The sequence below is a fragment of the Labrus bergylta genome, chromosome 15 (assembly GCF_963930695.1).
Source record: "Labrus bergylta chromosome 15, fLabBer1.1, whole genome shotgun sequence".
In the NCBI taxonomy this organism is placed as follows: Eukaryota; Metazoa; Chordata; class Actinopteri; order Labriformes; family Labridae; genus Labrus; species Labrus bergylta.
This window is the reverse complement of record NC_089209.1, coordinates 24,845,840-24,867,541: the sequence shown is the minus strand read 5'-3', so window position 1 is coordinate 24,867,541 and position 21,702 is coordinate 24,845,840. Positions and strand designations below refer to the sequence as shown.

The 21,702-nt window shown below is 42.4% G+C and overlaps 1 protein-coding gene across 1 annotated transcript in view; it reads left to right on the top strand.

The window, feature by feature from the left end:
- Nucleotides 1–20,324, top strand: part of nt5dc1 (5'-nucleotidase domain containing 1) — a 69,101-nt gene extending 48,777 nt beyond the window's left edge. The window contains exons 9-12 of the mRNA XM_020636680.3: nt 1,524–1,645; nt 10,717–10,890; nt 13,288–13,456; nt 16,085–20,324. Coding sequence (XP_020492336.1) covers nt 1,524–1,645; nt 10,717–10,890; nt 13,288–13,456; nt 16,085–16,197 — 578 coding nt within the window. The 3' untranslated portion in view covers nt 16,198–20,324. The remainder of the gene's footprint in view (nt 1–1,523; nt 1,646–10,716; nt 10,891–13,287; nt 13,457–16,084) is intronic.
- The last annotated feature ends 1,378 nt before the right edge of the window (nt 20,325–21,702 follow it).

Sequence of the window (21,702 nt, the reverse complement as noted above, 5' to 3'; positions counted from 1 at the left end):
GTCACATGAGTTTCAGAGGTCCATTTGGAGTCTTGGTTCTGCAAAGCTATGAATGCATACAATAATGACTGAGGGACTCTGCATTAGAGCAGTGATATTGAGTTCCCCGTCTGGTCAGTGGAAGAGAAAAGATCTTGCATCCAGTCAAATATGAACATTAGTACTTTCTGATGTTAGGGTCCAGTCTCTCTGTTCACACGCTCACTATGATTGATAGCATCAACACACAGCTGACGCACGTATTTCATCTGTCACCCACTTCACCATATTTACACCGTCTCTGAGTAGTTTGCAGCACTTGTGCAACCTAATGCAATGTCTTAATAAAGTTATGAAAGAGAAATGAGAGTTTTAAGCTCCAATGTGAACATCCTTGATTTATATCACACATGTTTGATATTAAGCACGATTGACCCCACCCTCCCCATTCCCCCGCTGACCTGCACGACATGCAGTCAAACTGCTCCAGGACTAACCAGGCCTAAGCACGGTTACCTCTTGTACATAACGTTGTAATACAGCACATGCATGGCTTTACGTTATTATGAAGCCTGCTCAGTTTAAAAACAGGCAGACTCGAGAACATTTTTTTAAAAAGGGACGCGCTGTCATCTCCGCGTCTGCACATCGGAGAACATGACAGCTACTTTGTGTCTTTACTTTGAGTCATGTTAGTCAGATACAGACAGAACACTCCAGACTTCTCCATAATGAAGGCTGTCAACGTTGTTTACCCGCATGCTTGTGCTCGTGCATGAACTGTACCGTGCCGAAGCACACCTCTCTGAAATGTGCCAAAGCCAAGGAAGTGTACCGTGTACGGAGCGGTCACACTGGTCAAATGAACTGGACTTGATGGGTGAAGTGTGCTTAGGCACGGTACAGATTACCAGTGACCATGCCCTAATGGAGAGCTGCCTTCATTGGTCCAGACGTGCAGCTACACCAGACTATTAAAAGAGACTTGGCATTAAATCAGACTGGGCTTCTATTTGAAGCTTTACGGTAACTTTTTGCTGATTCTAGTTATCTTTCATGATGTAAAATTCCCCTTCAATAGGGGAGCAATAAAAGTGTATCTTACCTTGTATAACTCATCAGGGTCTAGTCTTCCCTTATTGTTTCATTCATTTTGTGAATCTATGACTAAAAGTCACAGTCTGCGTTGGCTAAAACTGCATGTTACTATATGAATAATGACTCTCTCCCTGAGGTGAAATTATTCAGAAATTCACAAGAAAAAGCAGAGATGAGTCAGGAGAAGGGAGAATTGTGTAACTTAAAGAGACATGTTTCCCTGACGTTCACGTCAGGGGCTTCAGTGAGAGTATCTGAAAGCGGCCTCTCAGTCTGTATGAATCTCAGTATTGCTCTGCTCTTCTGTTTTTCCTGAGGGCCGTCTGCTGAGCTGTGTGGTGAGGTTTTAGCTGACGTGGTTTTACTGCCGGAGGCCTCAAATCTGTGCGGTCATGTAGCAGCTGGCTGCTTGGTCAAACTGTGGTGTCTGATTCTGTCTCCTCCAGTGAACGACGTGGAGGAGAGCGAGGGACTGCCATCGCTGGACAAACCTGGCTGGTACTCGCAGGGAAACTGGCCGCACCTCCACGAGCTGCTGAAGACCATGACGGGGAAACCGGAGCCAAAGGTAGGCGGGCCGCCTTGTTACTTTCTACTACAGCGAACAGACAGACCTCTCTGGCTGAACAACATCTCAGGCTCGCTTTGAGGTTTACTCCAAATCAGGTTCTTGGCAGAGGCTGAAAGAGATGAAGGCTTCACGATAAATCAGCTCAGGGAGATTCACACTGCGGTGATGGAAGAGAGGAACGTGGCCCTTGGCATGAATGTGGACAGGCCTGCTGTGTGCCAGCATGCAGCGCTGCCAGCTCCCCTCCAACTTATTACTGCACATACAATGAGGCTCATTCTTCTGTCTGCACAGACCAAAGTCCTCCTCATAACTCTCTGCTATGGTGGAGAACTGATTCACCTTTTCTTTGGTCCTGTGCAACTGTTATATTAAGTAACAACTGCAAGTATTTCAGTTCATTCTAGGGCTGTCAATCATTTTAACATTTTAATTAATGACTAAAATACTAGAGTTAATCCTGATTAATCGCATGTTTGAAATTCCATTATTTCAAATTTAAAAATACAAATTTCTAGGCTTTTATTTTGAAGTTGTTTGCTGTCTTAAGCTGAGATTACTTTACTTCCTGTTTGAACTCCACCCTGCTTTTATTTTGAAATAAAGTAAGGAGTTTCTGGTTGAGTGAAGGTTAGGACATGACGTTAAGCACAGAAACAGGAAGTGGTTAGGGATCACAAACTGAGGTCAAACAGCTCAAAGGAACGGGAACAAAGGTCAATGTGTGATGTGTGATGTCATGAGGTGGATATTACTTTGGACTCTTCAGCTGAGCTGTCTGAGTGGTTGTTTTGTTTTTGTTTTTGTTTTGTTTTGTTTGTAAGGGACCATGTGCAATTAAAACATAAATGTAACCATTTAATGCATTGCACCAGAGTTAGCCTGAGGCTAATTTACATCTGCAGTCCCTTGGCAGGTAACAAATACATCATATAAGAACATCAAACATCATTCAGCAAGTAAAGGACATGTAACAAATAGCAATGTATTGCACATGAAATGTCTTTCACAGGCACCAACACACACACACACACCACATAGTCAGAGAGTGTAGTGGCATGCACAGCACGCATCACACACTCCCACACACACACCCACAACACACGCACCTTGTCAGCCCCAAGGGGAGATAAAACTGAATGAGACGAGAAGTTATAAGGAGTAGCTGACTAACAGAATTAGTGAGTGCATTGTTAAAGTGAAATGAGACATTCAAAGATGCAGCAGTGTTCTTCTTTTACATCACTGAGACTACAGGGAGACACTGAGGACCACTATCTATGGTGAGCCTAAAGGGACAAAAATAACATGTTTGATTAAAAAAAACTTACTGCATGAATTTCAGACCTTAATTGATCATGATTAACTAGTTAATGCTGACAGCCCCAGTTTTAAAACAGAAAAAAACATTGAAATTAAAGACCCTTGTGACACAGCTTCACACAGCCAAGTGTTTTTTTTACAAATCATCTGTGGGGATGGAACTGGTAAAAAAGAAGAAAGAAATGATTTCGTGCCCACAGACGTCGTGCCACCATAAAGCCTGACTCAGACTGCAGGATAATCAGGCCGATTTGAGGTCCAATTCCTTCTTCCTGACAATCGCAGGATCCGAGCAGAACTCAAGGCTGCTCAGAACCGAACCTTCTCAGATTATCTTGGAGTGTGAGCGGTATAAAGATCCAATCTAAACGTCCCCGATCTGCTCGGCAATTGTCAGGGACAATTTATTTCAAACATGTTTTATGTTTTAAAATCTTGACGATTACGTCTTGAAAGCTTCTGGCAGAAGTTGTGTGTGACTACAATACAGAGAGAGAGACGAGGGAGGACAGTAATGAGTGTAGTAGTGATGACTGGCGGCAGGAGGTAACCGGCACAGGTGAGCACTGAAGAACAGACAGCTGCGTCTCCCCAGACATTTCTCCACCCAAAACTTTGATAATGTGTTTTCCTCTCTGCACAAAGCATTATAATAGCACATTTAACCGCCACCTGCGTAGTTTATTTAAGGTCATGTCACAGGTCACCTAGGTGGTGCGTTCCTCCGTCGGGCACGATAATCTTAATTTAATACTGCAGTCTGTGATGTGCCAAGATTTTCATATCTTGTAGTGTGAGCGTGTTTGAGATTATGGGGAAGAATATCTGTTAAGATTCTCCTCATGTGTGTGATGCTACAAATTCAAAATCTGGAAGGATTTTAAAACTCCTGCAGTGTGAGCCAGGCCTTAGTTAGTGTCCCAGATGGGCAACCCAATTAAAAATGTCTGGACACAAGATCAAGAGACTGAAGGATTTTACAGACTCAGTACTTTGACTGATCCTCACCACATGTTGTAGTTCCTTTAAAAACATGTGAAGTAAACCGTCCAGGCAGAAACCAGGCTCAGACACTACAGGGTAGAAATACGAGAGACAATAAGGTCATAATGAATAGTAGAGTGTAAACATTGCTGAGTCATCAGAGCCGTCAGCAGTCTGAATACGAGCCAGCTACAAAAAGTCCCCTCAGACAGTTTAATGAAAGCTACTTGGCAGACTGTAATCGACGAGAGAAAGAGCGATCCTTCTCACGCTGGAAAGCCTCATCTTTGGAGAACATCTTTCAAACAGCACACAGAGGTAGCTAAAGAGGAGGGACGCGTCAAAGAGAAGTCGTGTTTGTCGGATTAAACAAACATAAATATAGAAGTGCTCCTTTGAGTTGTAATACTGTAAATGTCTGATAACTGTAAACAGACGGGATCCCAACAGGAATAGAGTGAGACCACCTAGCATTTTTTCCGGGCAGAAAAGTGCTGGCTGTAGGCTTGGTAGAACTTTCATAAAGCGTTTGTGCGCTGAGAATAAAAGCGCTGCACGTCCCTCCTGTCTCCATGACAACAGTCTGTTGACAATGGCCGCTGTATGACCGACACTGCTCCGTTACTTTTTACTGTTTGTTTTTTATTTGAGATTGTTTATTGTTTATCGTATATTTCTCCTGGCGGTTGCCTGTTGCTGCGAACGCTCTCTACACATTGAAACAATTTTAAAAAGACACTGGCGCTTAGAAAAAAAACGCGAAGTGGACACGGGGCCTAAGAAGCTGTTTTGTAAACCCAAAAGCAGCTGTTTGATCTCTCTCTCTTCTCTGAGAAGATCCTCTCTGTCAAATGATCAGACACTTGAAATAGCCTTACCCCGTAGAATGTTTAAATATAAATGTTTGTCTTTTGACATTTTTCCTAATTTGCAACCAGATGGTAAGTTAAATTAACAAAAGCTCTCCAATGGGGGATCTACCAGAAGGTCCTTACTTTATTTCAAAATAAAAGCAGGGTTGAGTTTAAAAATCAAGTAAGTACTCTCAGCTAAAGACAGAACAAACATTCAAAATAAAAGCCTAACCATTTTTTTTAAAGGTTTCTATTTTGGGGCTTTTTATACCTTAATGTAGAGATAGGACAGTGGAGTGAAAAATCAGGGGGAGAGAGAGGGGAATGACATGCTGGTAAGGAGCCACAGGTTCGATTTGAACCCGGCCATCCGCTTGGAAAACTGCAGCCTCTGTGCATGGTGCACGCTCACTTACCACTAGGCAACTGACGGCCAAAGCCTCACAATTTTAAATGTGAAATAATGGAGTTTCCAACATGCTTTTAAAAATGTGATTAATCACAATAAACTATTGAAATGTAGAGAAATGTATTGCAATACATTTTTTTTTTATCATTCGACAGCCTTAGAATGAACTTAAAAATGTTATCCATTGAAAACTTCTTCTCCTCACATTTTTAGAATTTTAAGTATTTTGTTGGAAAAAAACATGTTTCTAATATGCTTAAGTTATTAACAAAGGACAACAGACGTGAAAATGTATCAGCAGAAGTTTTGTTTGTTTGTCTGGATGGCCTCTCTGACCTTCCACACCACTGGCGTGTTAGCCAGAGCAGCGTATCAACTTTCTTTATCACTGGATGTACCATACGTTTGGTAAAGCTTCAATACATGCCGAGGTTTCAGACCGTTTAAACATCTGACACCGATAACAGTGACATTTTAAATCAGTGTAACACTTAGAAGAGTTAAAAACCTTACATAACAGATCAGGCACAGGCAGAGATCAAACTCCACCCAGCAGTACTCGTCATCGTCCACATCATCCCTCCTCCCCCTCTGCTCAATGCCCCCTCTGTTCCCCCCGCCACGTGGAGAAAGCTCCTGTGGAATTCAGTGTCAACCTGCACTTATGGCTGCTTTAAACACTCCTACCAGGGTGACCTGAGGCACTCTGTGTTTTCACTTCTCTCCACTTTCACCTGACAGGACTTAATGCAGGTGGGCTGAATGGAGGCATTCAGGGAAGATTACAATGCACTCAGCACAGGGCTGAACCTGACGGGGTCACAGAGGAGCTGAGACGGAGACACAGGCCTGAATATTTGAAGCAGTCATTATTCTCAGGTGTTTTTATGAGTGACACAGGAGTTTGGATTTAGAGCAGATTCACTCAAACCAAATCCTAGTGCATTTATTCTTAAAGGAATCATCCTACTGAGGTACAAAATCTATATGACTAAGGAGTCCTTGTCAAGACAGCAGCAAAAGAAAGTTCCACATTAAAGAACATATAACAGAGTTATACAAACAGAAGAGGCGTCATTGTTTAAGGTGTTAAGGATGAAAGTATATAAGTTTTAGTGGTGCATATAAAATGAATGCACCATAGTGTTATGTTTTTAAAGGTCACATATTCTCCTCCTCTTCAACCAGTTTAAATAAGTCTCAGAGCTCCACAAAACATGTGTGTGAAGTCTCTTATTCTAAATTCACTCTGATCCTGTATTTGATCATGTCTATAAACCCCTCTATTTCAGCCCTGCTCAGAACAGGCTGTTTCTGTGTCTGTACCTTTAAATATGTAAATGAGCTGTGTCTGACCACGCCCCCTCTCTGGAAGGACTTGGGTCAGCTTGGACTTTCTCTCTCCATGTCCTATTGTTTACGGTGAGAAGGCAGACTCAGAGGGCAGAACAAACACCTAGCTGTGGGAGTGTCACCCACCTGTGGGAGGGGTTAATGCCCTTTGTGATGTCATGAAGGGAAAATCTCCAAACGGCACACATTGAGCACACATTTTCTGAAAAGTTGAGCAGGCAAAAGAAAGAGATTTATTAATTAATCAATCTTTATTTGTGTATCACCAATTCATAACAAATGTTATTTCAAGACACTGTACAAGTTTAAGAGTGTAATTTTGATCCCCAAACCCCTCACGTCTTAATTTACTTGTTTCTAGTATTAATTATACTCTCTTAACTAAGACAAAACATTGAAAGACGTGACAATATGTAACTTGCTTCTTCTGTGAATAACTTTGAGGCCATGTCTTTTACTGTAGAAGGTAAACCTGCCTCTCTCTGCTTGGTCCTAACTGCATTGAAAACAGATGTAATGACCTCATTCTGTTGGCAGAACATTTCATACCTTATAGAATGATATATAACAGTGCAGGATTGAATATGAGACCAGAAGACAAAGTGGGGTTTTGCCCGGCTGACTCGTCGACCCCCTTGCCCTCCCAGTGCTCCAGGCCCCACACAGCGTGCAGCACAATGGGCTCATTAAGGCCTCTCTGCATGCCTGCAGCTCTGTTTACCTGGACCTGGCTTCAGCTTTAACTGCTCCTCTGAGTGATGGGCTGATAAGAGACGGGGGTCCACAGACTTCATCTTAAAGCCGCAGTGAGCTAATTCTGACAGCAAGAATGTGGACAAGAGACCATGACAGGAATCGAATGGAAGCAATGAGCTTTGATGAACTGTATAACCCGCTAACCTTTGGATGAGGGACTGGCCTGGCAGGTAATCGCCTCTGAGGCTTGTTACTACCTTACTGCGGTACCAAGGTCAGGTTCTGATAGTGCTGATTTGGCTTTCTTTTATAGGTGTTTTATTGGTAGGTTGTAGCCAAATGGGGCCCTATGTTGGCAGTTAGTTTTTAACTTACTGATGAGTGACGAGCTCTACAGCACACATTGTGTTGAAATCTTTGGAAGAAGCAGGTTTAGGGTTTATATATCAAGAGTAACAAGAGACTGATTGAGGCTACTTGAAGCCTGAAGCCAGTTTGGTATCAGGCTAATAGTAAGTGGGCTCTGGTAAGCCACTAGATTAGCTACAGGCTCTGCTGGCATGGTGACTTAACTGCACTTTCTAGATTGGTTATTGGATTGCACTCATCATATAAGCCTCCTAGGCTGGTAATTTAAACACCAGTTTTACCCTAATGAGGTCTGATTTAACTGATAATTTCCTCAATTTCCATCAGCTGACTGCAGCCATATGGGGTGCACTACTGCTATCAACTGTAGACAAACAGGATCAATCTAGAGTCTTCCACCGTGTCTTTTTTTGTCTAACAATAACGTCATGCTATAACTTTATGAATTTTGGGAAGAGTTAGGGGATCCAACCCTTGGAACCCTGTTTAGGAAATTTTGAAATCATAAAACTTTTCTAGCCCCATGCTAGCATAAGCAGCTCTTTCACATAGCAGAAACAGGCTGCAACCTCGGGTGTTGAAATATGAAGCAGATGTGGAAAAATCCTGCAGTTTGTCGAGTGTCCACTTGATGCTGGCTGCAGAGGAGTCACAGAAGTCACATACACACCCATTCAAAAAGAGCCAGTTTTTACAGCAGAAATTAACAAGTTTACAGCCTGGTTCAAATAACGAAATAGGTCGGATTAGCTTATGTCTCCATCGGCACACACTGTAACTCATCCGTTTTGATTTTATGAAGGATAAGCGTAATTCACTATAAGGCGCGTAGCTGATCTGATTGTTGGGAGGGTGCAGTGTAGCTGTTTGTCAAGACGCTTAAAACCCGCCTCAGATCCAGCTCTCAGCCTGTCGTTAGGTTGACAGGAAGTTAGGCTGAGACAGCATTTTAAAAGCCCCCTGCAGTAAAAGTCGGGTGACATCACTCAGGCTTTGTCCAATAATATTAACAGTCTATAAACATGATACCAGAATAAAGTAGAAAGCTTGTAAACAGTGTCATCTGTGTGGATGTGTTTGGAGGTAAGAGCAGCCTCTGCCGTGCTGATTTTTCACCGTATCCTTCAGTGTGATTCACCTCATGGTGCTCAGTCAGTCATCCACAGTGACTCCCTTCTGTAATACGTTGGAATCTTTGGCCTCTGTAAATATTTATTATAGTGATCCCATGACCCGGGCTGCAATGAGAGGTGCAGGGCTTTTTCGGGGTCTGAAGACCAGCTGTGGGAAGTTCTGGGAAAGTCTGGAAGAAATGTGATTCCCTACAGCCCTCCTCCTCACAGGCCTGGCTCGCAGCAGCCTCGATTAGCCTGACTGTTTGTTTACATGTGAAAGAACAGACCTGACCTGAGACACAGCACAGATCTGTGAGGAGGAGGAGGGACGAGATGTGGCTTCTAGAATGTCTTACATCCTCTTCATGGACTTCTGACTCCTGTACAGAGGTTTGATTTGGTTAGACCTCACAAGCAGGGGTGTGTCATCTTTGTTTGTGATGCTAAGAGGGGTTTACATAGGGCACATTGCATTTACTTTTTCTGAGTCAAATATATCATAAAGACTTCAGGTGATTGTGCTTTGGTACTGTCAGTTCGGGCTGAGAGTTTATAACCATACGTGAAGCTAGCAGGAGTGCAAACTCCACATGGTGAAAACAGATGTTACGAAAAGGACTACAAAGCTACACGGAAAGTTCACTTTGGAGACTTTGCTGAACACCATAGAAATCATCACACAGGAAGACAGTTCAACCATTTTTTCCTCGCCCCAAACACAGACTATATCTTATATACAGGCGCAATTTACACTCCAGATTTAACGGTACTCAGTTAACATTTCTTTAACTTAAAGGGGCGATATGTAACTCTGACGCCTAGTGTTTAAAATGGGTGCTGCAGTCCAAATTCTAAACATTGGCAAGAGCTGTCTCACCATACCTCCTGAGGTTGCCATGATGTGGACACTGAAGCTTCAGTGTTTATCCAGCTCTGCATGGGTCTGTAAACCTTTCTGTGTTCTAACCTCTCTCCATTTTTCAAAATCATCTCCAACATTGATCCTAGTTTGAGCACGTTTCTGCTCGTGGAGCTTATTAGAAACATGCAGAGGCTTTTCAGGTCGGGTACAATCACTTCTATCTGAACCACTTCTCTTGTCCGCTTCCATCGCTGCAACACTTCTTACAGATTGCTCTTTTAAAGCTGCAATTAGCTTTTATTTCTTTGAGTTGCAAAACTTCAAATGGCTACGAATGCTGAGTGGTTTTATGTGATCACCCCTCCAGATATTTTTTAAGAATGACCTTTCCTCAGCTTAAGTGAGTTTTTAAGCCTATTTTATCTTATTGTTTTGGTTTTCCAATCCAGCAATCACCAGAAAAAATGCTAGAAGAGTTCCTTATATATTAACAATCAGAAAGACTTTATCTACATGACTTATTTTATAGTCCGATGATTCAAGCTTCAAAACAAACCATACCATTGACATTTTATGATATAGCCCTTTTATATCTAATAAAACATACTCTCCTGTTCCAGGAATCACTTGTTTTCCGATCATATGCGTCTATGAACTGGCTTGCTTTTCCGGTTCGCAGAAGACTGTCAGCTGACTTCTGGGTCTTCTCATTTTAAGCTCCTCACTTCATTTCCTCTTTTTTTGGAAATGAACCAAAAAAAGATTCTGTTAAAATGGGATTTAAAGCTTTAAATCGCGGGTGCCTGCACTTCAGTACTGGAATGTATCTCAGTAAAGCCTGCCCCGGCTTGCTTTTCTTTCCAGACGTGGAGGACAAAAGAGACGTGATGGTCAAAGAGTTTGTGATGATTTTTGCAGACTGGTCGTGTCTGGTCTAGTTTCCCCTGGGGGTCCATAAGATATCTGCCAGGTGACTTTGACTTCTGCTAAGAGAAGAATTCAGCTTAAGAGCTTCTTTACCGCAGCACTTAAACCTTAGTGTCGCTCTTAAAAGTAACCAAGTTGTCCTCTCTGTCACCTCTTTTTCTCCCACGCCCCTGCAGGTGGTGTATTTTGGAGACAGCATGAGGTCGGACATGTTCCCCGCCAGCAGCTTTGGGAAGTGGGAGACAGTGATGGTCGTGGAGGAAATGGAGGGGGAGGGCGTCCAGAAGAGCGACGCGGCCATGTCTAACGAGGCCCAAGTGGAGCCTCTGGAGAAAAAGGGCAAGTTTGAGGTAAGTTTACTGAAGCAGCTGTTTCCGTTTAGCAGTCCACCCAACCTCAGCTCCAGCTTCCAATACTCAACCCCCACCCCCAATTCTGTGGGCCTCTACTTCTTACCCTTAGCTTAGTGATCGTGAAGCCACTGGAAATTTGGTTTTTAAATGGTAAATATGAATCTTATCAGACAGGCACTCACATAAACCTGGGTGAAAAAGAAACGTCCATAAGTATCATAAACCAACACAGACAGTAGTTTAAATTACGGCTCATCTTTCAGTTGGACTATTTCTAAAGAATGTGTGGGCGTGTGAGTCGTCTGAGTCACAAGTCAGAAAAGGAGCCGGGAGCAGAAGTCCTGTCATCTGAATTATCCTTCTTAACTGATCACTGAATATTGAGTTATAAAACATTTGGTATCCATATCATAGTGAGCTGTAAGTAAATACATACAGAAGCTAAGATACTGGTATTCGTTATCAAAACTATATTTATAATGTTTAGTGATGTTAAGTCTTTAAAGTTGGCCTATCATGCTGATCACGTTTTTTAAAAGTGTTACAATGCTGGATGCTCATACTAAACATGGGCAATGTTTCACATCATGAGGTAGACGTATGTTGTAGTAAACCCAGGATAAGTCTGCAGGGGGCGCTAAACGCTTTGTTCTGCGAATCATGCGATAAGTTCCTCAATATGACATTTTTCCAGATGACTTCAAGCTTCAATAAGCCGTTGAAACCTCGAAAAATGGACTCTCTCCTCTGGCAGCCCTGCAGCATTCTGCAAGCCCCGGGAGGCTTCCAGGGAGCTGACCAATAAGAAGAAAGTGGGCACGTTGGGAGGGGGGCCTTAAAGAGACAGCAGCTGAAACAAACAAAGGACTGAAGTTTTTACTGACGTCAGTTTGAGATAAATAAGAAGGTTGTTGTTGAGCTTCAAATTATTCAAAGCTGGTCTACAGGTTTCACAGAGTGGCAACATGAAAGGTGAACATGAGGAGAATATGGGATCTTTAACAAACAATCAGTCAACTGTTGGGCTACTCTTGTTATTTGACGGGTTAGGGTTATGAAGTATTTTTGTAACAAATATCAAGTCATAACCAGATTCTTATTTTCAAATATGACTCAAAGTTTTTTCCAAAAAATGTTAGACTAAGGGATGAAGTTTTCCCGCCAGTCTAAAAGTCATCTGTTGTTATTGTTTTGATCGCCCCCTGGTGGTGGGATTTACATACTGTGCGTTTAATTCATGACCTGAATGAACACCGTTTTCCTCTCGATTTCTAGTTTCCTCATCCCCGTTAGGGTAGAAAAGATGACAAAGCACAGGTCATTATTTTATATTTGATTAACCCTCTCTCTCCAGCTTTTCCCCCTCGTATAAACATGGTCACCTCTCGCTAACCAAAGATTTGAACTCTGAACTGAAAAGCAGAAAACCACGAACCAATCGGTGACAGCTTTGGCCATGTTTTTTTCTTTGACACAGAGTTTTGTTCATAAGTGATTGATTTATGAAGCTAAGGACAGCAGAAACACACAAGCTGATATCAGCCACATCGTGTTGGAGCTGCTTCATCAGCAAGTCGAGCCGGAAAAAGAACCGACAACGATCAAGAGATTCTGTCTAAAATAACGAAGATGACTTCCTCTTCCTTTGTTCTATTTTCATTTATCAGTATCATCTAAAATTATCCAATCTGATGGTGCACTGTGATCATTTTCATGCATGCAGTTCATTCAGCAGAGGAGGCTCTCCTGATAGGTAGAAAGACAGCTAAGCAGTTTATTTCGCTGCAGGCTCTTTAATATGTTCAGAGGAGAGTTTGATCATCTGTGTTGGATTATGTCAGAGGTTTCTGCTTCAACATGCTGAACTTTATTTCCCTCAGGCAGTCCTTCTTTGTTCTGCTTTTTTTGGTTCCTTCAAACTTGATTTTTTTTAGAAACACATTTGGCTCAAATCTCCATGAAAACATGATGATCACAGACATTTTACTCCTCTCCCTCTTTAAACAGTTCCTGATAACTTTAGCAGCAATTTCGCAAACCCACTTATCATTTTTGGTTTGTGGGGTTTTAATCTTACCAAATCGTTCTTTAAACCACACATCCTGTTGTTGCAATGGTGGCTGCTCGTGTGTTCTCTCTGCCTGTAAAAATGTTTCGATGTTTAATGAGTGATTATGAGTAAGAGAGCGGGGGATTTCTCAAGAAAATGATTCAAGTTTGGAGTCATAAAACGCCTTGAAGCTGCTTTGGGTTGCAGCCAGTTTGAAGTCGGGCTTTGTTTCCCAAAGCACAGGGCAGAGTAGACTTCTCCATTTATCCTGTCAGCACACGTCTGAAAAATGAATCTTCACACACGCTTACATAATTTGGTTTCTGTGTCGACTGTTTGAACAGGAGCAGGGTATGAAGGCACCGTCTGCCGCCTCCGAGCAGTGGGGCTCCTACTTTGTTGACGTACATAAAAGTGGAGGAGGGGACGAGGAGAGCCAGAAGCTGACCTGGTGCGGCCACTGCATTCACAAATACAGCGCCATGGCCATCCCCAGTGTGGAGCACATAGCAGGTATGTGGAGGAAGGCCAGTATACCAGTTCAAACTGTGGAAAGTGTGACACATCCGTAGAGGTTTGTCAGAGAGAGAAAGAAGCAGATAAGCCAGGGTAGAAACTAAAAAGCACTGAACACATGCTTTAAAGCAACAATATGTAACTTTTCCACCCAAGAAATTATTTCTAATTTGGTACAACAACCTCCAACGAGGGAGAACAGCGTCCATTCCTTTCCACAGATCACCCCGATCGCCTTCATATAGAACTAATTTTCAATTCAATTTTAATTCAATTTTTATTTGTATAGCGTCAACTCATAATAAGTGTTATCTCAAGACACTTTACAAAAAGCAGGTAAAAGACCTTACTTATTGTTATGTTACAAAGAGCAGGTAAAAGACCTTACTTATTGTTATGTTACAAAGAGCAGGTAAAAGACCTTACTTATTGTTATGTTACAAAAAGCAGGTCAAAGACCTTACTTATTGCTATTTTACAAAGATCCGGCCTATCCATCATGAGCACTTTAGCAAAGCAACAAAAGTTACAGTGGTAAGAAAAAACTGCCTTATTAAAAGACAGAAATCTTCGGCTGGATCCCCGGCTCATGACGAAACAGCCTTCACAGGCCTAGACTGCGCCGGGCTTGGAAAAGGATAGGGGGAGAGATCTGATAAGATGCAGGAAGAGGGATAGGGAGCAAGGGGGTGGGTGTTCAAATAACTAAGTAAGTTTGTCAGTGGGCGCGGTTCTCACATGAGAAGTGTGTACCGCTTTAAGGCACCAGCCAGTTAACCTGTCTCTGATACAATGGCTGAGCTGAGCACATTATGGCGCCGTTTGCTGCCACGCTAGTCAATGCTCAGGGTCAAATTGTGGTTTATATTATTTTTTATAACGTGGAAAAAGTATTGAAACTTCAGAAACAAATGAGTTACAAATTTCCACATAGTCCTTGCTCGCCCCGGTCCATCAGTGCCATGCACTACGCTGCCGTTCACTGCCACCCTGACAGGAAGTCAGACAAAGAAACGCACAGAGCATCCAGTCAATTTCAAAATAAAACACAATATACGGACTCACGATTGTATTTTCCACTATGTGAAAATTGGCTGAAAGAGACAGAAACATACTAATTCCAAATCCGGTAATATCATTGTACCTTGTCAGTGGACAGGGGTCTTAAGTTTCTGCACTACCGCCCCACCATGTCTGTCTTACTACAGTGCAGTTTCACTCAGAGACCTTCGGTGGGTGCCAAAGTGCACCAAACCAAATCCCTACATATTATTGCTTTAAACTTCAAAATACAAAAAGTCTCCAGAGAAGAAGAATGATGAAATACTTTTTCAAACACTTTCAGAGGGTAATGATGATAAATGATTTATAAAATCAAATGTAGAATCAACTGTTGTTATATGTGGGCCCTAATCTTATTTTGCCTGCTCAATTTTGAAATGCCACAGCAACTTGATGATCCATAAAAAAAAATTTTGGAGAGTCAGAGTATTTCAATAGATGTGTTTCACCTCTGGGTGTTTCTGAATGTTTCACCACACCTTCGATCACAGAGCCTGTCAGCCTACCTCTGGTCATAACATTGTGATTCAATGAAGTTGTTGTGGCATTCAGCGAGTGTGCAGGCATATCGTCTTCTTCTTACTGCTGTTTTAAATTGCCCCTCACCTACCTGATCAACTTTAACTTTGTGATTATCCTTGAACTAATACATTGCAAATCAGAATAACTTCTGTTGTATTCTTTTGTGTTATATTACGTTGTGTACCTTAAAGGAAGAATGTGCAACTTTTTGATCCAGTAGATATCGCCCTTGAGCACCAGCATGAAACTACAATAAACTGCTGTTTGGCCACACAACCGCTATTCTGAAGCCTCCACTCTCCTCCAGAGACACATCTCAAACCGCTCTCCACTCGTATTCGCAAGACAAGACAAAATTCTCCTTTGCTTGAGATGATCGTCTGTGTCCTTTATTGTTGTGTTAGCAGGCTAATGTTAGCGCTCTTTAGTTAGCTAGTAGCTTCACTTTGCACATGAATTGACACAGAATGACCGTGATCTAAAGACGCGTACGTCCAATCAAGCAGTCTCGTCCTTGACTAAAACAGCTTTATACACAAGGCCATCCCTTTCATATAAACACAGCTCTAACAACAACACAGCTGGAGGGACTCAAGCTTCTCACTCATTGTAGACAGTCATGACACAGAGAGACATTTACACAGGACATACTAGATTTCTGATATATTTATGTGTATAATATCGCACATTCTTCCTTTAACCATCTCCAGGGACAGTGGGGGTCTTCAGTCTCTGGCACCCACATTTTTGGGGGTTGCGACCTCAACAATCTGCTCCATAAAACACAGATCAAACAAAGTCATTAAGACATGATTGCACATCTTAAACCTGTTCACCTTCTTTAAGAAATACAGTCGCTGCTGCACATTTTTACAAGCAGCATCAAAAGTTTTGGTTTAAAACTGAGAGGAGGGAAGATAAAGATGATAAAATGCTTCTTTCTTTTCTGTGGCTGCAGTGAGTCTAAAGTTAATGTGGCCTGCACATGTTCTGGATAACTTTAATTTCACTTTCCCTGTTTGATTCTTTGACTCTCTTCAGATCTCCCTCTGGATTACAAGTTCCCCAGGTTTTCTCCCAACAAGCCCTGCACCACCGGCTACTACCCCCGGCCCCCCGATTCTCTGCTGAAGAGGTGCGAGAGCCTGTCGTAAAAAAAATAATAATAAAAATAAAGTAGGAAGTCCTCCCTTACCCCTCTGCCTCAGGAGAGGAATGTGCCTCCATTTTTGCCTGTAGTTTGTCACCTGACCCGCCCGCCATCCGTGGAGCACAGGAAGCGTCCACTCATCACCCGTTCAGATAAAACCATGTGAATGTACGCCACAGTATCTCTCTGTCATAACGCCTACATCTGAACGTTGTTTCGTGGTTTAGTCAGTGTACCGTACATGTGGAAATACAACAAGTGTGTGTGGAAGTGTGTGTGTGTGTGTGTGTGTGTGTGTGTGTGTGTTCAAACAGTAATAATAGGAAATGTAGTGATTTATTGTTTCATGTGTGAGGCCTCTTAATTATTTCAATGGTCCTTCTAATAGAGTGAACATTTCTTTGACCCCTGAAGGGATTACCTCACAAACTTACCCAGAAGGCCACAGTGTTTGTCCCTGAAGGTCCCTGTGGTATCGTTGTGTCCGTATTTATCTGTATCACACTGTCATCCTAAAGTCTTCTTTTTAAAAAAATGGTTTTACTGTTTGCTTTACGGTGACCTTCATGTGAGGTTTAAAGGGACAGTCCAGTATTTTAGACTTGTGTTCAGAAGATGATTCAGCTCAAATCCTCGAGGCAGGCTGTAACAGCTGCCACATAATCTTTAAGGGAAAATATTCTGACCTTTATATGCCCACTTGGGGCGCTAATAGCCTAGCGAATATTCATGCGCCCTGTGTACAGAGGCTATAGTCCCAGACCTTCATCAGGCAAACTATTTGTTAAAGGTGGAGTCTGTAGCTTGTAAACACAACATTCAAACTGGAGCCCTCCTCCTGGGCTCATCACCTCCAGAAACACACCCTCCCTGCAGCACGTGGTGCGCAAGTTTACTGCTTGTACCTACACTGCAAGCTACCGCACGCAGCACAAGCTAACGGTTTGACAGCTGTCGTCAAACAGAAAGGAAACCTTGTTGGCTTTCGCAGACACGGAGCCAACACAAGGTTCATCCTTGTTTTGGAATGAGCTTCATCTACTGCTGAACTCACCTGTGCGCTGTCATTGGCTGGAGGAAACACACCAGCTCCCAGTCCAGAAACGTCCTGAGTCAACCAGAACAAACTAAAACAGTAAAATCCAGTCAGAGGACAGAGTCTCTGCAGACACAGTCACCACCACACATGTAGGCCTATAAGTGATGATTGACAAAGCCACTGATGCTTCCTTTACTGTCTTGCCAATTTTAACGAACTGTTTGCCTGATGAAGGTCTGGTACCGAAACATTTCCAATAGGACAGCGTGCAGGAGTTGACCGTTAAATGTAGTTTAAAGGTAAAACGACAAAGCTGCTGTTTCTTGTTTAAACGACTTTATCCCCTTAACAAAAGGATCTCTCTCTTAGGGTATCCTTTTTTGTCATTTCACCAGACACATTTAAGAACACTTTGAGCCTGTCAGTGGTTAAAACAAGCTCCCAAGCTACGTTCATGTTGTAGCTGTTACAACATGTTTTAAAGAGCCCATATTCTGCCCTTTTTGGGGTTCTTATATTTAATCTATGTATCTACTTTTGTACGTTCACAATAGATAAAGTCCGAAAAAAGTGTCTGTTTTCATGTACTGCTCCTCCTTGCTCCCTCTACGCTCTGAGTCCGTCAGCTACAATCTGTTGAGCCCACACTGTTAGACCACACGTGGGCCAAGTCTGCTCTGATTGGTCTGCTGATTTGCTCTGTCGTTATTGGTTAGTTGCTCAGCACGTGTCTCGGAAATTTCAACATGAGCTGCAGGGCTTGCCACAACGAGCCAATGGGCTTAGATCAGTGATCTCACACTGACAATGACGTCGGACTGACACATTTTTATCGAGGGGGGCTAGAACCGAGCCTTACATGCAGCTAATGCTACAACTAACAGGAGGACGTAGGAGAAGCCGCGTTTCCACAGACTTTGAATTTTTGCACATAGATGTGCCTAAACATGCACAGTACACATGGAAAACACATTAAGAGCATATAAAACCAGAAAAAGCATAATATGGGACCTTTAAGTCGGGCCCGACCGATATGTGATTTATGGGGCCAATATCGATCTTAGGTAGAGAAATAATCTGATACTGATATATTGGCCGATATCTTTCTTTGATCCATGTTCAAGAAGGGAAAAAAAGAGAGCAGAAACATTTGCAGGTTTTGGCAACAGCTGTTCTTGTCGGTGCAGTGGTTTGTGATATCTGCACTTATTTCTTAGATCTATCTTCGATCTGTAGAGAACATATACTGTATATATATACAAATTTGTGTTGATACCTGAAATGCAGCTATCAAACTCTTGTGGAAAAGAATGACGACAAAATGGTAACTCAAATGGTAAGTAACTGTGCATGAACGTTCATCACCGCTTCATCAGATAGCGCCCTCTGCTGGTGAAAGAGAACTGCTAGCGATAAACAATGAAACTCAAATGAAATGCTATTTGACTGGTGAATAAATCGAGTAATATGACGAGTAATCAGGTAAAATGAGCCGATACCGATAGTCACTTGATATGCTAATATTGGCCGATATTATCGGCTGGCCGATTTATCGGTCGGGCTCTAGTTTTCAGGCTGCCAACCCACTTCAAACCTTTTTATTACTGTCAGTCCTTTAGATCCATAAATATAATGTAAAAAATAGAGCACATGTTTAAAGAGCTGAAACTCCTCTGAGGTCTAATGTTCCCCTCGTGTCTGTTTCGTGGAGGTGGTCGATCTTCAGGTCATTGTTGCTAAAGAACTGGCACAATGTTGTACTTTGTGTTTGCTGTCTGAAAAAAAAAAACACTACTTTGGGAAACACTTAATAATAATAATAATAATAATAATAATAATATTGATAATAATGGATGAAGAAGACTATGCTAGGTGTTCTCTGTATTATTTCTTTCGGTGCAACAGTGACATGTGCTGTTTGAGTGAGTGTGTAAAAATGTGCGTTCATTCATGATGCAGTACCAGACTGAGATCTGCTTTAACCGACTTCTGAATGGTTATTTGGTCGGTGTGCATTGACAGGTTATGCCATAATATTTAAGGAACACTACATTTTGGATAAATCCGAGTACGTTTGTTGCTGCTGCCACATCACACCAGATTAATGTGTGGCTATTCTGTGAATCTGAGACGTTTTTATGGCCGAGCTAAGCACTACAAGGATGAACCATAGCTAATGCTAATGCTAGCCTCAGCACCAAAACTTCAACTTCTAGATGCATAATACTAATGGATCGATTGTCTTAAAACGAAGAATGGCCACCAAGATGATGGCTCCTTATTGGGAATGTTACACTGAGGACTCCACTACTCCATTTAGCTCATGGGCTGCATCTTAACTACAAACCATTTCATTTTAAAAATGGGCTTTTTATCACAGAAATGAGCACCGTAGCTCCCTTTAAAGCTGTAACATGTAGAGTTTTTTCCAGAAACTGACCCTTTGGGGGTCAGGGAGCGCTCCGTCTAATGGAGCAAAACTGTGGCGCCGACAGAACGCATCTGGCACGTCATGGCAAACTATGAATACAGACACAGCGCCTTACTGGTGTTTGTTATATTTAACTCTAAATACTAAATATAAGATACAAAAACTACTTTTAGAGCGTCTGTCTGGCTAGTTTGCTTGATGGTTCCTTACTTTTCATTCTTAGTCCTGAGTGAGGCTAAACCTCCCAGAGCTAACACGACGCTAACCACGCTAGGTGAGTCTGACATCAGCCTTTTTCTCCGGCGACAAACGAGTGGATTTACCAAACGTCAAAGTGTTCCTTTACGATGACCATCATCCCACAGATAAACAGAGAATACTGCGATAAGAAGCTGCGTTCAGCTCAGCATGTATGTGGGATAGGTCATCCAACGTGAGGTCTGACTCGTGCTGTGTGTGCAGGTGTTTTTATGCATACAGCTGTTGTGATTGTACTCTTCTTTTCTCATCTGACATGGAACATCTGACATGCACATTTGCCTTATGTTGGAAGCATTTGTGGTCTTAGTTTCCTTAAAAAAAAACACAGGGAAAGTTCAATTCTGTGTTCCAGTGTTGAAGTACTGTCTATGAATAAAATGTTCTACAGTTTTCTTATGAACGAGTCTCTCTCTCTTTTTTTTTTGTTTAAGTTCTTTGAAAGCAGAATCAAACTGAAGGTTTTGCACTTTAAACACTCTGGGAAATCTACGGAAGCCCTGAGGGGGGGGGGAAGAAAACACCTCAAGGGATGAAGCTTTTTTTTTCACACGTCTCTCTATGAGTTAAGAACATGTTCTGGAGAATATCAAGTACAAACACAGACAAATTAACAAAATCCCACTTGGCACCCCACCTGAGAAAAACACTAACACATGGTAAAATGCTTACAGTTGTATCAACAAGTAGTCAGCTATATATTCAGCTGGCTACACACTTTGCAGCGGTGCCATTAGCCTGGTGGTTAGTTTGTCCACCCTATGTACGGACGCCTCTGAGCGTGCTGCATGGGTTCAAATCTAACCTGTGGATTTTTTCCTGCATGTAATTTCCCACTCTCTCTCTCTCCTGGATTTCTGACTATCCATTGATTCAGAGGCGCTGCTTATCAACATGCAAGGCAGGTAATCCTCAATCCGTACGGTGCCTAAATTACACCTAAAGTCCAGTTCGTTTGACTAGTGTGAGTGCTCCGATCCGTACTCAAGCTCGGTACACTTCCTTATGCACAGGCACTGAACATGGACAGCCTTCTTTATGGAGAAATCCCAGAGTGTTCTGTCTGTATCTGACTAACATGACTGTATATAAGACACTAAGTCAGTAAAGTAGCTGTCATGTTCACTGTGATGCTTTCCAATTTGCGGGACTGGACTTCACCGTTTTTTTTTTTCTCGAGTCCTCCTGTCTTGTAAACTAAGCACTCTTCATAATTATGTAAAACCATTCATGTGTTGTATTTTGACATTGTGAACAAGAGGTAACCGTGCTCAGGCCCGGTTAGTCCTGGAGCAGTGTGAGTGCAGGTCAGCGGGGGGCAATCGTGCTTCAGCACCGTACGGGACAACTTCACCTAGGTGTGAGTGCGCCCTATACACCTGCTGTTTCTCAAAATGTGCACTTTTTGCAATGACTGTAGGAAACCTCCCTAAGGGGGGCATCATCTCTCCATACCATGCTAAACATTGCATGCATTTTTGCTATGAAAACCAAAGTTTGTCAATGAAATTAAACAGAATGCAGAGGAGTTATCTGTGTGATGGATTTGTGCTTTGGGCCCTGACTCTAGAATCGCCACTGACTGTACTGTTTCTGAAATAAAGGAATAAAAAGCCCAACAATTAAAACATAAATAACGGGGGGAGAATAGTTCTTTGACTGTGGAGGGATAGTAAAGTCATGTGACTGTAGATTGTAACGTTCACCTCCTGCCTGTTACCTCAGTGTGTGGAGAGAGGGCGGACACATGGGTTCATTAGTTCCCCTTTAAGCCCCCCCTC